Source organism: Hydra vulgaris, chromosome 14 (assembly GCF_038396675.1).
Source record: "Hydra vulgaris chromosome 14, alternate assembly HydraT2T_AEP".
NCBI lineage: Eukaryota > Metazoa > Cnidaria > Hydrozoa > Anthoathecata > Hydridae > Hydra > Hydra vulgaris.
This window is the reverse complement of record NC_088933.1, coordinates 33,794,394-33,810,000: the sequence shown is the minus strand read 5'-3', so window position 1 is coordinate 33,810,000 and position 15,607 is coordinate 33,794,394. Positions and strand designations below refer to the sequence as shown.

Genomic DNA, 15,607 nt, shown 5'->3' with positions numbered 1-15,607 from the left:
GCCAAAGAAATGAAGGTACAAATTTTGATAAGGTGCTGTAAAGATCATCAACGCTTCCCTTTTTTTCAATTTTTTTAATATATTCCTTTCCATTACCTTTTGCAACTTTTTCCCATTGGTACCATGTAATGCATTTATTCTTGTCAATTTCATTCAAGGCAAATAGATTATGAAACTTTGCAGCATCTTTACATGTTGTACACATATTATTATAACAAATGTCTTTTTCACTATTACATACAATGCTAAGAGGAAATTCATGTGAATACAATGGAAAATTCGAATCAAACTTGTGCAAGGCTTCAAGGATAAGAATTATATTTTGATGCTGTTGACAACAACAAACGTTTCTTGACATTGAACTAGACAAAAGCACATTTGGTGGGCGTAAACTAGCAAACTTTGATTTTCCGACTGATTCTTCAGGATAATCACTTTTAAAAACAGCATAAGCTTCATTAACATTCATATACAAATGACGTTTTTGCACAGTTTCTTTCTTGTTCTTTAATCTCACCACAATGGTGTCTCTTTCACCGGGTGCTTGACGGGATATATCATCACACTGATAAAAATCAAGAACCAATTTTACAGTTAAAGCATCTAATGCATTTTTACTAAGTATTTTTTCTGGGCTTGGGATTTCATTCATTTTTGTTAAAAGTTTTTGTACAACTTTAGCCCTCTTTCTGGGTGATTTTGGTAGTGCTGACTCAGCTCTCTTAACAGCTTTTCCAAGAGTGCTTGCAGATTTGTAAGGGGGTGATGTAACAGCTACAGATTTTGATTCTGCTCTTTTTTGTCTGCTCTTTCTCTTTCGCTGCCTTTCTTTTTCTCGTTCAGCCTCCAAATTAGCGAGTCTTCTTTCTTTTCTTTTTTTTGATTCTTTTTCTTTAACTACTTTTTCGCCAAACTTTTCTAACTGCCTTTCACGATATTTCTTTTGACGCTCAGCATGAGTAAGAGGCATGTTAAACCCTTGAAAGATTAAAAAAAAGGCAACACATTAGTTATGGAGATGCACGTATTACATCAAGGCTCAATGGAGTTACAGTTATCCCTTAGAGAGGCTCTATGTATCTCAAAAGAGAGCCTCAAGGATAACTGAGCATTCATCCTCCAAATGTTGCCTTTGCAAAACATACCTATAATTTGTAGTTTTTGTAGAAAATGTAAAAGAAAGTAGGCCACTCAATAATCTGGGTCCTTAAAGTTGATAAAAACTAAGTTGTGGTTTCAGTTTAGCAGTTTTAAATTTTGTTTTAAATGTTGTTAAAAAATTGTCACGCCGTGACATCACGGCGTGACAGAAAAAGATTCTAAAAATAACTTGAGCTAATTATTTTTTTAAACATGTTAGTATTTTTTTAGATGTAATAGATTGAGTTCTCATTGCGCTGGATTTTTGAAACCCTAAATTTTACTGGTAGTCTTAGAAATAAAACTATTGGTACCCTAATTGTCACAACGTGACAATAGTGGTAATAGCATTTGATTAAAACAAATGGTATTCTGAATTCGTCTGGCAATAAGTATGTTTTTATCATAAGTAGGAATGATTAGTGCAGCTAAAAGCTTGATTGCAATGAGCAAGACAGTTTTTGAATTTTTTATAGGTTCAATTGAAGTTTGGCGATTAAAAATGAATTAAATTATTGCAAAAACGCCTACTTTTACCTTCTGTTTCAGCCCATATTATTTTTTATAATAGCGGCATACCATAGTAAGCTATATATTTTCTGAAAGAGAAGAAGTAGAGCTTTCTATTGATATATAGTATTATCTATATTAGGTTGGTTTAATTTTATCAATTTTTGTGAGACCGTCGTGGAATTGCTCTGTATGTATTTATATATGTATACATACATACATATATATATATATATATATATATATATATATATATATATATATATATATATATATATATATATATATATATATATATATATATATATTTATATATATATATATATATATATATAAATGTATATATATATACATGTATATATACATGTATATATATATATATATATATATATATATATATATATATATATATATATATATATATATATATATTATATATATATATATATATATATATTAGGGCTGTTCATGTGAACACAGGAAAAAAAAATTTTTCTCGGATTTGAATGCATAGTTGTTTATTTTGTGCCATTTGACATAGTAATTGACTGTGGAAAAAATCTTTCCAATCAGATAATGTTTAGGGGGTGCTCAATGACCATAAAGTTTTACGAAAAACGTCAAAAACGTGTAAAAAGTTCCAAAGTTCCAAAAATTTTTAGAACCTGGTTAGTTAGATTTTTTCCACTGAAATATTGTCTGATTGCGTGCTATATAGATTAATTAAAGTGCAGCAGATTAACTGTCATCAGGGCACCAGACTAAAAAATGTCTGCTAGTGTTTAAAACAACTGTGTTTATATCATTTTGTTAAAATTTGTATTCATAATTTTAATACTATTATTTAACTCAATTTAGAATTTGTTCAAACAGAATAAAAAGGTTTACAAGTATAAATATTATTTTTATTTGGAATTTCAGTTTGACAACAAATGTATTAATATTTTGATAGTACCTAACCTTAGTAACCTATTACAGAAAACTAGCATGGTAGTCTGGTAGTGTATTGTTTGTTATTAAGTGCAGATAATAATAATTTCTAATTTGAAAATATTTATTTAATTTCTTTAGTAATAATTATTATAATATATTGCTGCAGCTGCATAAACCAACAACTGAATGATAAGTTTGTATAATATGGTATTGAGTTTTGATTTTCTCATAATATTTCAGTTATCATTGAAATGGCAGCATCATCTCGAGTTACTATCTCTACACGACTTCAAACCAAAATCTTTTTAATTGGATAACCAGAGCCAAATCTTCCAGATAAAGTTCTTCCCTTACCATCTGATGTTTTAAAAACATTTTTTTATCATCTTAATTCAACCAAAAAGTCAGTGCCTGAAAGTCTTAAAACAACTGTTGATGAACTGATTATTATTTGGAATAAAGCCCGTATTCCGACAGCATTTCATCCGAATGTAGTCTTAAAGTTGAAAACTTTAGTCCAGGAATTTAAATTAATAAAAAAAAAAAAATCCAGATTGTCAGATTCTCAGAAATCGAGAGAGAAATCATTTACAGACACCATTGGCCTACTTTTTGACATTGCCCACAAGGATGCTGAAACCATGATCAGAATTGAAGAAGATAAAGAATTTTTATTGGATCAGAGATGTCAGAGAAAAATGGTGATGTTTGGAGAGGACAAAGAACTTTCAAAATTAGAAGAAAGAAATGAAGCAAGGAAACAAGCAGAGAGAGAACGAAAGCTAAAAGAAGAGCAAAGACAATCTGGTGCGAGTGCAATAGTTCCTGTTATTGAACCTTTACATGACGAAAGTTATAGTGATGACAACGATAACGATGCTGTTGATAATGACAAAATGGTTGATAGAGATTTTGAGATAGAAATCCCTGTTTATTACAGACAACAAGTCAGTAAAGCAAGTTCTTCAGGGTCAGCTGAATCAAGTTTAGCAAGTACTCCAAAACGACAATGTATCTTAGATACAATTCTTGACTCGCCTGATGTTTCATCAACATTAGACAGAATTAATCTATCTGACACAAAATTTACTATACTAGCAGCAGCAATTGCAAGGGCTGGTGGACAGAACCTCGATGATGGATCATTGTCACGTTCTACAGTCCGTAGAAAACGAACCTATCATCGATCAAATATTGAAGCCACTGTTCGAACTGAATTCTGCGATTTGGACAAACCACCATTAATCGTCCACTGGGATGGCAAACTGATGATAGATCGTACAAATTCTGCAGCCCCTAAAGCAAATGTTGACCGGCTATCTGTAGATGTGACAGGTCACAATGTTGACAAAATACTTGGAATAGCAAAACTATCAGCTGGAACTGGAGAAGCCCAAGCAAAAGCAGTTATTCATCTGCTTAATTTCTGGGACATAATTGGTGATGTTATTGGAATGAGTTTTGATACTACAGCCTCTAACACTGGCTCCAAAATTGGTGCATGTGTAGTTCTAGAGAAACATATAGGTAGAGATTTGTTATATTTCGCTTGCAGACACCATGTTCATGATATCATAGTAGCAGGAGTGTTTGGATCACTATTTGGACCATCATCTGGTCCCAACATACCTCTTTTCCAGAGATTTCAGCAATATTGGCCCAAAGTTAATCAAGGAAATTTTAAACGTCTGGATGACATTCGAATGAAAATACCCCTGGTGCAAGAACTACAAAATGAAGTGATTGCATTCCTCAAAGAAAACCTGCATGTTAAAATGCCAAGGGATGACTACAAAGAAATCATGGATCTCTGTCTGTTAATACTTGGAAAACTGCCTGATCAAGAAGAGAAAAATTATCATTTCAAGATCCCTGGTGCTTATCACATGGCTCGCTGGATGGCCAAGGTTATTTATTGTTTTAAGATTTATTTATTTCGTGAAGAGCTCAAGTTGACCACAAAAGAGGAAAAAAATCTCTGTGAATTTTGCTTATTTGCTAGTCTGAGAACTGGTCTGAAAGGTTGATCAAATTAAAGAACATTGAAAGTCTAGAGAAGAAATCTCTGGACATGCTGGTGACATCAGTTTCAGCAAGTGCGTTGCGGTCGATGAAGGTTGATATTGATTTTCTGTTCAACAACGATCCAGCTACCTGGAATGATTCCCCAGAATACCAAGAAGGAAAAAATTTAGTATATTCATTGAAAGTAGTAAATGATGCTGCCGAACGATCTGTGGCTTTAATGTCAATGTTTAATGAATCGATTACAAGGAATGAATCTGAAATGCAGAGGTTAATTCAGGTGGTTGAGGATCACAGAAAGCGAGTGCCAGATGCCAGAAAGTGTACTCTGAAGAGTTATAGTCCTCGCTAGCATTAACATTGCACAAACTATAACATTACGATAATTAAATGTTAATTGCTCATATGTTTTTTTGTTTATAATTCGTATTTTAATCAATGACAAAGAGTCAAAAATCCTAGTGTTTTATTTTGGAAAAATTCTGATATAACAAAAACCGCAGAACTTTAGTCGTATTGCAGTGTTTTATTTCATTAATTTCTCTGCTAATAAACCAGTCTAAAGTGGATGTGGATTGTAATTTGTATTCAGAATTTAATATTTAGAGATAATTAAAACTGATCAAATCTGAAAAATCTAATTAACCGGGTTTTAGAAATTTGTGGAACTTTGTTACTTTTTCCATGTTTTTCACATTTTTCGTAAAACTTTATGGTCATTGAGCACCCCCTAAACATTATCTGATTGGAAAGATTTTTTGCACAGTTAATTACTATGTCAAATGGCACAAAATAAACAACTATGCAATCAAATCTGAAAAAAAAAATTTTTTTGGACAGCCCTAATATATATATATATATATATATATATATATATATATATATATATATATATATATATATATATATATATATATATATATATATATATATATATATATATATATATATATATATATATATATATATACATATATATATATATATATATATATATATATATATATATATATATATATATATATATATATATGTATATATATATATATATTTATATATGTATATACATATAAAATTAGGCTTATAATATAAAAAAAATTCAAATATCTTAAAAATATGTGATAAAAAATAATAACGCTCTGAAAAACCTATGTTGTCAAAAAGTAACCTATGTTGTCAAAAAAATAACTGAAATAAATTATCTTTATTTATCGATTTTTTTAAGTTTTGAGTTTTTTTTCCTTAAAGTATAGTATAATATATACACATAACAATTTTGACATATAACACAATATATACATATAACATAAATAAAACAGGTAGCTTCTAAAACTCATTACTGGTTGTAGTCATGGATTACTTTTACTTCCTATAGCAAAGGTGGTTTATTAATCTACTGTAGTGAATAATATTTTTCAATAAAATTAAAAAAAATTTTCGAAAATAAATAAATTGCAGATAACTTTTTTTTTTTTTTACTTTTTAAGAAACTGGACCTTTTGGATCAACCAGGACCAGGTTTTGTATTGGTAGTAAACTTTAACAAATTGGATGAAGGCAGTGTAACTATTATAAAAGTTGATGGGAATGAAGAAATGTTTGAAGTGCCTCAACCAGGCATTAATAATGAGTTTAATGTAAAAGTATTTGCTACCAATGATTATGGTTCAAATTTGGAAAACAAAGAGTTTCATTTTAAATCTGGAGGAAAAGGTCTGATTATTTTATTGATGGAAACTTGCAATATCAAAAAAATTGTGAGTTTTACTTTTTTGTAATCTGGGTACCAGGTTTTTCATATTGTCATGAAATGAGTTATTATTTCTGGTTAAAGCCCAGTGCTATTAACAAATAATAATAATTTGTTTCTTAATGATAATTTTTTTTATTTATTTTATAAATCAGCTCCTGAAGGTATTGTCAGTAATCTTCGACAACTTTCTGTGTCACACTGTTGTGTTGATTTGGCATGGGATGCTATACCATCCATTACAGGATACAGAGTAAGTTGAATAAATGTTTAATAATAAACATTTTCCAATTTTTTAATGAAATTTTTAATGCTTTTTCATATTGTAGTATTTATAATAAAAACTTTGAAAAAAGGAAGATTAAAACCTTTCTTATATACGTTCTTATTATAAAAACATAGAGTATATTTGTTTGTTTGACTGTAGACTTTTTTGTTTTCCAAGTTAAACTCAAAAACTATATTGCATAGAGAAATAAGTAACAAATGAATTTTGTTTTTATCAATCTGAAAGAGATCTTAGCAAAAAAAATTAAGAAAGATTTTTCAATTTTATTTGATGTTTATTGATGTGAAATTAAATTAACTTCAGCAGCTTTTAATTTGATATTGCAAAAATAAGTAATATATTTAATTATATAATAATTAATAAGTAATAAATTTATTATTTTTAAATTAAGTTGTTTTTTAATTTTGCATTTTTTATTTTTACATTACTTAAATTAACGTAATATATTTTATTTAAACTTATTTAAAACATTGTGTATCATATTTTTTAAATAGACATGCAGCGGGCTATATGCTTAAGTAGTAGCTATGTTGCAGGCCACAGACTATGTAGTAGCTATGTAGCTAGCTATGTAGTGTAGCTACAATACCTACTACATAGGTAGTCTACATAGTTAATAATAGTCTATATAGTTCCCAGTATATTAGACCATTAGTCTATTAGTAACATTATTACATTATAGCTATTATTACAGTAGACAGTAAATTAGTTGTCTAATAGTCTACATAGTTCCCAGTAGCGGGCAATGTAGTAGCTATATAACAGGTTATGTAGTAACATGTTGTATAAAATAATATTTTTTTAAAATGTTTATATTTAAATTTAGATTTTTCATAAAGTTAATGTACAATCAAGATATCGTCGCAATCTAGCAGTTAGCAGTTGGACTGATGTGAACACAAATAATGTAACATTAGGTAGTTTGATGGCTGCAACAGAATACGAAATTACTGTTAGTGCTTTAAATGAACAAGTTGCTGGAACTCCTTGCCAACCAATAGTTGTCAAAACTTCACAAAAGATTTTGGAATGTTAGTGTTTACTTTTTTGATTATTTAATTGAGCTAAAAAAGTAAGGTCAAAAAGGGAGGTCTGTATTCAATAATTTTTCTTTTAAGATATCGATATGCCTAGAAATGGTAGAGTTGCTATTTTTGGAAGTGTTGTTTATTTTACTTGGGATCCTCCTGTTATTGATCCCATTGAAGCACTTACAGCTTATCAAGTTACATATTATAAGTTTGACAATCCTTCTGAAAAGATTAATAAAAAATTAAATGGCGATTCAACAGAAGTTTACATTTACGATTTGGAAAAGTTAAATTACTATACTTTTGAGGTTACTGCAGTTACCAAAACAAGACAAGGAAAGCCTTGGGTAGTTAAAGGTGTTTCTGTTACATACCCTGATGGTGAGTTTTTAAAAAGTCTTTCATATTTAAATAAATAAAATATATTTAATATAAGTTATATTTTAATATCAATTATAGTGCCGGGTCAACCAGCTATGCCTGATGTTGTTGTTGTAAATAAAACATTTCTAAATATCACATTTAAATTACCAAATAACTATGAAGGAGACCTTCCAAATCAATATCATATCTACTATATACCAGATGGTAAACTTTTTTCTTTAATAAGTTTGATTACATATATATATATATATATATATATATATATGTGTATATATATATATATATATATATATATATATATATATATATATATATATATATATATATATATATATATTATATATATATATATATGTATGTATATATATATATATATATATACATATATATATATATATATATGTACATATATATATATATATATATATATGTATATATATATATATATATATATGTATATATATATATATGTATATATATATATATGTATATATGTATATATATATATATATATATATATATATATATATATATATATATATATATATATATGTATATATATATATATATATATATATATATATATATATATAGTATATATATATATATATATATATATATATATATATATATATATATATATATATATATATATATATACACAACCCTTGGAATTAAGAAAAATGAGGTTTACACTTTAAGGTTGGCAGTTAGGTCATCGTTGTTGAATGCTGACCCTAATTCTGAGGGTTGATATATATATATATATATATATATATATATATATATATATATATATATATATATATATATCTGTGTGTATATATGCATACATGCATATATATGTATATTTATAATATGTATATTAATATATAAATATATATATATATATATATATATATATTTCATACTGCTGGTTTAGGTGAGCAGTCTGACGTCATACTGAATTAACCTGGTGCCGGGGGTTTCAGTACATACATTGACTGACAAATAGCATGACTTGCAGTGGAGTGCTACTACATCGACTGAGGGTTTGGCATGGGGCAGCAAAATTTGCTTTCATTCTTCTTTGTTTTTTTCTTCTTTTTCTGAAAATTCACATTTAATTAATGTAACAAAAATATGGTAACAATTTGTTACATAAATATGCTATATTATATATATATATATATATATATATATATATATATATATATATATATATATATATATATATATATATATATATATATATATATATATATATATCAGGCCTTGTTAAGAAGCGCTACGCAGCTCCCATTTTGCTTGCGAAAAGGCGATTTGCCTACGCGTTCAGCAGTTTTGCGCTACGCAAAAACTTATATCTTTTAGAATATTTAAATTATCTTTTGATTACCGTTAACGTGACGTTTATTCAGAAGAAATAAAGTCATAAGTAAATTTAACCGCAATTGTAAAATAATAGATTTTTTTGTTAAAGAAACAGTTTGTTTCATAATTTTTTTTTTGTTATTAAAAATTAGTTAAAAAAAAAAGTGTTTTAAGTTTTATCTTAAGTAATTAAATATATAAATTCCTTTTAAATATAAAAATTATTTTTAGTCATAATAAGTTTAAAAAATGCACGATTTATTTTGATGTAAATATTTTATTAATAAGATATTTTGTTTATTGTTAATTCAATAACGTAAAGTTTTAATGACGTTCATTTAATTTATGAAAATAAATTATGATCACAAATATGTTATCGGTAACTGATAAATAACAAAAAAAAACTTTATTGTTTAAAAACATTATTAAAAAGAGTTCACAAATTAAATAAGAAAAAATGTATTAACAGTTAATAAAATAACCAAAAACCAAATATAAAATCATAAGAAAATAAACAAATATTTTACGTTTCATGAAAAAAATATTTTTTTCAAAATAAAATTTAGTTCATATTTGAAAAAAATAATAAAAATGATTTTTTTAATAAGAACTTTTATTTGTAACTTTTGTTATAGTGAGAAAAAAACAAACTATTTGTATGATTTTTAACGCGTTAATAAAATAACTTTAATTACAATGCGGTACTTGAAAAGACGCTAGTGACGCAATATAACTTCTAACGATGCAAAATATATTTGCTGAGTTGAGTTACTTAGAAATGCGCTACGCATTTTCGCTACGCAGCGAAATCTCGTAACAAGGCCTGATATATATATATATATATATATATATATATATACATACATATACATACATACACACACACACAGTCCTTGGAATTAGGATCGGCATTTTGCAATGTTGACCCAGAAGTGTTTGCAACCTCGTTTCTATGTTTTATGGTAAGATCTTCATATTAAATTTTATTTGCCGACCTGATGTCAACCTCTAAAAGAATGAGGTCGGCAAATAATTGCCAACCTCATTTTTTCTAATTCTAAGGGTTGTATATATATCTTATATATATACATATATATGTATGTATGCATAGATACACACAGATATATATATATATATATATATATATATATATATATATATATATATATATATATATATATATATATATATATATATATATGCATACAGGTAGTGCAAAAAATCCTCTTAACAAGACATCAAGTTATCCTGGCATGCCTTGGGTTTTGCTAGATTCACTTGAAACTGTAGTATATAGAATTTATGCAGTAGGAGAAAATGGTATGGGCAAAGGTGACAAAAGTAACAATACATATGGACATCCAAATGATCCAGATGCATTACCTATTAAACATTTTCACCCTGTTCCATTTTACAAAGAGTTATGGTTTATAGTACTTGTCATTGTGCTGATAATCCTCATTCTTGTTTGTATTATCTTGTGTTGTGTACTTTGTAATGGTGGAGGCAAATATCCAGGTAAAGGAAAAGTTAATTTTTGTTTGTGTATTTAAAATACGAAATTTAGAGAAATTTTATATCACAAGGTTATTTAAGGTTAATTTTTGTAATAAATTTATTTAAATATATTTGAATTGATGTTATTTGTTTTTATGTTCTTAAAATTTTAATTTTTCTAAATAAAGTTTACTTTCCACAAGCGTCAATTATGTTGTGAGTTGTTATTAATATAATTGATCTAAAGATAACAGTCATTAAACAAGATTTAGTTTAAAAGAAAACAAAATTTCTAAGTGCAGCAGTCTAATAAAAACATTGCTTGGTTTCAACACTATTTTTCTCACAAAGTTCTTTTTTGTTCTTATTTATTGTTTTAAAAATTTTAAAACCAGTGTCACTAAAACTTGTAAACAAATTATAACTTGTTATGAAATTTCAACACTTACCATATAAAGGTTTTTCTATCAGAAATTATATAGGTTTATCAACGCTGTTATTATATATTACGCGTTAAACCAGAAATTTATTGAGCATGGTTTGTTAGACAAAAAGGAAAGCAAAAAAAAAACTTTTTCACTGTCCTCTAACCACTGTCCTCTAACCACTTTTTATTTTTGATCTATAACCACTTTGTATATTTAACCTCAAACCGCTTTTTTATTTTTGATCTATAACCATTTTTTTTTTTTTATCTCTAACCACTTTATTTTTGACCACTATTTTATTCAATAAATGAGGATTTTATATCATCTCATTTTGGAGGGGGTGTATTTTCATTTTTGACCTGTAACCATTTTGTTCTATAGAATGAGTAGAAATATCATCTCATTTTGAAGAGGAATGTAATTTTTATTTTTAACCTTTAAACACTTTATTTTATAAATAAGGATGTTATACCATCTCATTGTGGAGAGGGGTGCAGTTTTTAATTTTGATCTCTAACCACTTTATTCAATAAACGAGGATGTTATACCATTTGATTTTGGAAGGAGATGTAATTTGTACATAAGCAACAAAATGTTTGTTGATAAAGTTTAAAATCTGTTTATGAGTGTAGTGTGTCTCTATATATAAAAGTTACTAATTTGATACAGCAACAAATTAAAGCAAATTTGATGCAGCAAATATGAAGTTAAATTTGCATCAATTTCAAAAATTCATTAGAATTGGTGTTGGAAGTGTGTTTTTAAACTTTTTTATTTTTTTCTTATAAACATAAAATATTTCAAAGTGCTATGATGATCTAAAATGATGACTAGCCATAATTTTACATTTAAATCTTAAAATCTTGATAATGAAGCAAAAATATTTTCTTCAGTGGCTTAATCTGTGCACCTTAAATAAAAAGTTAAAAGCATATTGTGAAAATGAAGTTCTAATGAGGTTTAAAGCATATCTGAGTAATAGAACAAAGAGTTGTTCTCGCAACTTATAAATGGAAGGAGGTAACATGTGGAGTGCCACAAGGCTCAGTATTGGGGCCACTGCTGTTTGTTATATATATTGTTGATATACCATAAAAAATAAAAAATTGCTGTAAATTGTACGGCGATAATACGCAAATTGTTTTTGGTGATTTTAAATAACAGCGATAACTGTTTATGGCAGAAGGATTTATTAAATCTTAGTAAATGGAGTGAAAAATGGTTATTACACTGGTTGATTATAGTTTATACAAAGAAAAATGTAAAATTATGCACACAAAAAAAAAAATCCACATAAAAATTATGCATTAAAAATCGTTATATGCTAAAAACATCTTTGGAACAAGATTTAGATATATATTGAATATTGAATTAAATAAAATATTGAATTAAATAAAAAGAATAGTCCAAATGAATCTTTGAATTAAATCATAATAAATTCTTTTTTTTTTCTTTTTAAACGAGCTTGAACTTAAGTTAAATCAAATAGATATAAAAATAAAAATATGAGTTTTATATTAATTACAGTAACTAAAATATATAACTAATAATGTAAATGAAATATATAACTAATAATGTAAATAAAATATATAACTAATAATGTAAATAAAATATATAACTAATAAACTATAATAAATATAATAAATAATAATATAAATAAAATATATAACTAATAAATTATATTACATTATTAGTTATATATTTTAGTATTGCATAAACTTAATAATTACATTATTTTTATTTAGATCTTCATGTTTATTACATATGTTATCTATATGTTGTCACTTTTTAAATTGTTCACAGTTTTTTCTTTCTATCATTTTAGTTAATAAAAAGGAAAAGCTTAGAGGGGGATGGGACAACGAGCCGCTCAAAGATTACGCTGATGATCAGATGAAAGAGCTCAATGATTTGCCGCTGGGGTATAATTATCTTTTTAGTTTTACTCGATAACTGTATTTTATTTTATCTATGTCATCTCTTTTCATCTAAATTTAGATATTACAATATTGGGTCGGTTGAATAAAAATAAATAATTGCTTTTACTCAGTAGTTGTTCAGCTTAACGTAAATAAAAATTTTAACAATTTTGCTCAAATATTTATTTACGTTACAGACAGCTACTCGGCATTTTTTGTGTAAACTGCTCAGCTTTTCGTGGAAAAAAAAATTAAGGGATTTTGCTTAAATTTTTATTCACGTAAGGCTGAGCAATTACTCCAAAAACGCTGAGTAAAAACAATTGCTTATTTTTATTCATCCTGCCTATTAAGTATGTTTATACTTTTCAGTAAATTTAAATTCTTTTTACAATAATATATTTTTATTTTCATATTTTTCAATTTACTTTATTTAATAATTTTTGCAATAAACTATTGTACTTATAGAATGAATTTAAAGTGAATATTGTTGTACCTGTTATAAGATCTGAACTTGTTATATTTCTATTCAACATGTTTTTTTATAGAAACACTGAAATCAAACCACCAGCCCGACGTACAAGTGAGAATTCTATATCTAAAAAAGCCTTATATAGTGACGATGATAAAGATAGCTTAGACGATTATGCTGAAGACTCGAGATTTGAAGAAGATGGTTCGTTTATTGGACAGTATGGTGACGATAAAAAAAATGGAAACGCAGTTAAGGTTTGAATATCATTAATATTGATTAATGTTGAAAGCAAACATGAGATGATTTGCATTTAAATCATCGAGTTTACTGCTTTAGTGAGATAACCCTTTAAAAGAATTTTTATTTAAAACTAAATTTCGTCATGTGCGTGATTGCAGGAAAATGAAACAATTTTCATTTTTTTAACCAAAACGGAAACAGTTCATTTCGATATTGATTGCTTTTATATTACTATTTTCGAGAAATATTTTAACAAAAAATCGTTATCTCCAGTATTTATTGTACATATGTTATGCTTATTTTATCTATATTGTGATTATTGATAACGTGGATTTGTGGAAGCTTAGAAGTTTCTCATGACAGCGAAATCAGTTTAAGTAATTAAAATATTTAAAAATATTTTTTTATTAAACTAAGGTTCACTAAGTACCTAATCGACTTCTTACCTTTGTGTTTTTACAAAATTACTTTCTGATTTTTTTTTTCTTTTTGCTATTTCGACGTTAGTTTATTTTTAAAATGAGAAAATTGAATTTGAATAAAACTAGGAGTGCTATATTAAATATTATAGTTGTTTAAATCAGAGATTTCTAACGTTTATAGTTGTTTAAATCTGAGATGCCAAACTTTATAGTTGTTAAATCAGAAATGGTCCAACCTTTTTACAGTAAGGACCGTTCGAAAGGCTGACGCCTTTGAAGGCCTATGAATGTCACAAATAAAAATTTTTAAACATTAAAATATTATAATAAAAGTAATGAAAAATTTGCGTGCCCCTGGTTGGACAACTCTGGTTCAAATAGCAGATTAGTATATTTTTTAGTCAACATAAAAAAGTTTTCTGTTCAAAATATTAAAAAAACGTGGAAGTAGACAAATAAAGAAGTGAAAAAAATATGTTTTTTAATTTCATTAGAGTGTTTTTAAAGGATAATGTATTGAAAAAAATCATATCAATTGCTATAACAAAATGTCGTGCTATTGTTTGAACTTTTTTTTTTTTACACATTGTATTTATTTTAAAGGTTGTTTATATATTTTATTGAAATAAATTATGTTTTTAAAATTTTCTTTTAATGAAGTATAAAAGAGCATTTTTGTTTTTTATTTCTCTGACAACGTTTATTTTAACTAATTGACTTTAAAATGGTTTCAACTTATAGTGACACAATATTTGGTTATATATATTTTAATCTTTAACGTTGATAGTAATTGTCAATACAATAATTTCCCAATTATTTGAAGCAAAAGGGCGGATAACAAAGAGTGGACAATAAAAATTGCGTATTGGGTTCGAACTGTGCCTAATTTCAGTCTATGTTATTATTCATTCAGGTTAGATTCTGAAGTGCCCTCTTTATAAGGATGCATTTTTTGTATAACTTATTTTACTGTAAAAAAAATTTACGCGTTTTCAAATTATATATGTAATATTTACTTGAGTAAAGTTTAAGTTACTTTTTTTTTTCCATATCACTTGTATCAAGATAATCTTGAGATTTATTTACTCTGAATAATAAATTAATTTTTGGTTTATATTTTTATAAGTAAAATCACTAGACTGTTACAGTGACGAATCCTTTTTTTTTTGGAAGTAAAATTAATTGTCACAAGTAGTGTGAGTTCCGGGTTG

At 26.6% G+C, this 15,607-nt stretch overlaps 1 protein-coding gene across 2 annotated transcripts in view; it reads left to right on the top strand.

Annotated features, from left to right (window-relative positions):
• LOC101237767 (fibronectin type III domain-containing protein) overlaps positions 1–15,040 on the top strand; it is a 72,403-nt gene extending 57,363 nt beyond the window's left edge. The window contains exons 12-19 of one of the 2 annotated variants that reach the window (XM_065817642.1): positions 6,096–6,321; positions 6,514–6,611; positions 7,474–7,678; positions 7,766–8,059; positions 8,138–8,266; positions 10,625–10,933; positions 13,166–13,262; positions 13,808–15,040. In XM_065817642.1, coding sequence (XP_065673714.1) covers positions 6,096–6,321; positions 6,514–6,611; positions 7,474–7,678; positions 7,766–8,059; positions 8,138–8,266; positions 10,625–10,933; positions 13,166–13,262; positions 13,808–13,994 — 1,545 coding nt within the window. In that variant the 3' untranslated portion in view covers positions 13,995–15,040. Of the gene's footprint in view, positions 1–6,095; positions 6,322–6,513; positions 6,612–7,473; positions 7,679–7,765; positions 8,060–8,137; positions 8,267–8,984; positions 9,188–10,624; positions 10,934–13,165; positions 13,263–13,807 lie in introns of those variants that run through there. The other variant, XM_065817643.1, reaches the window with a different exon arrangement.
• Positions 15,041–15,607: the final 567 nt, after the last annotated feature.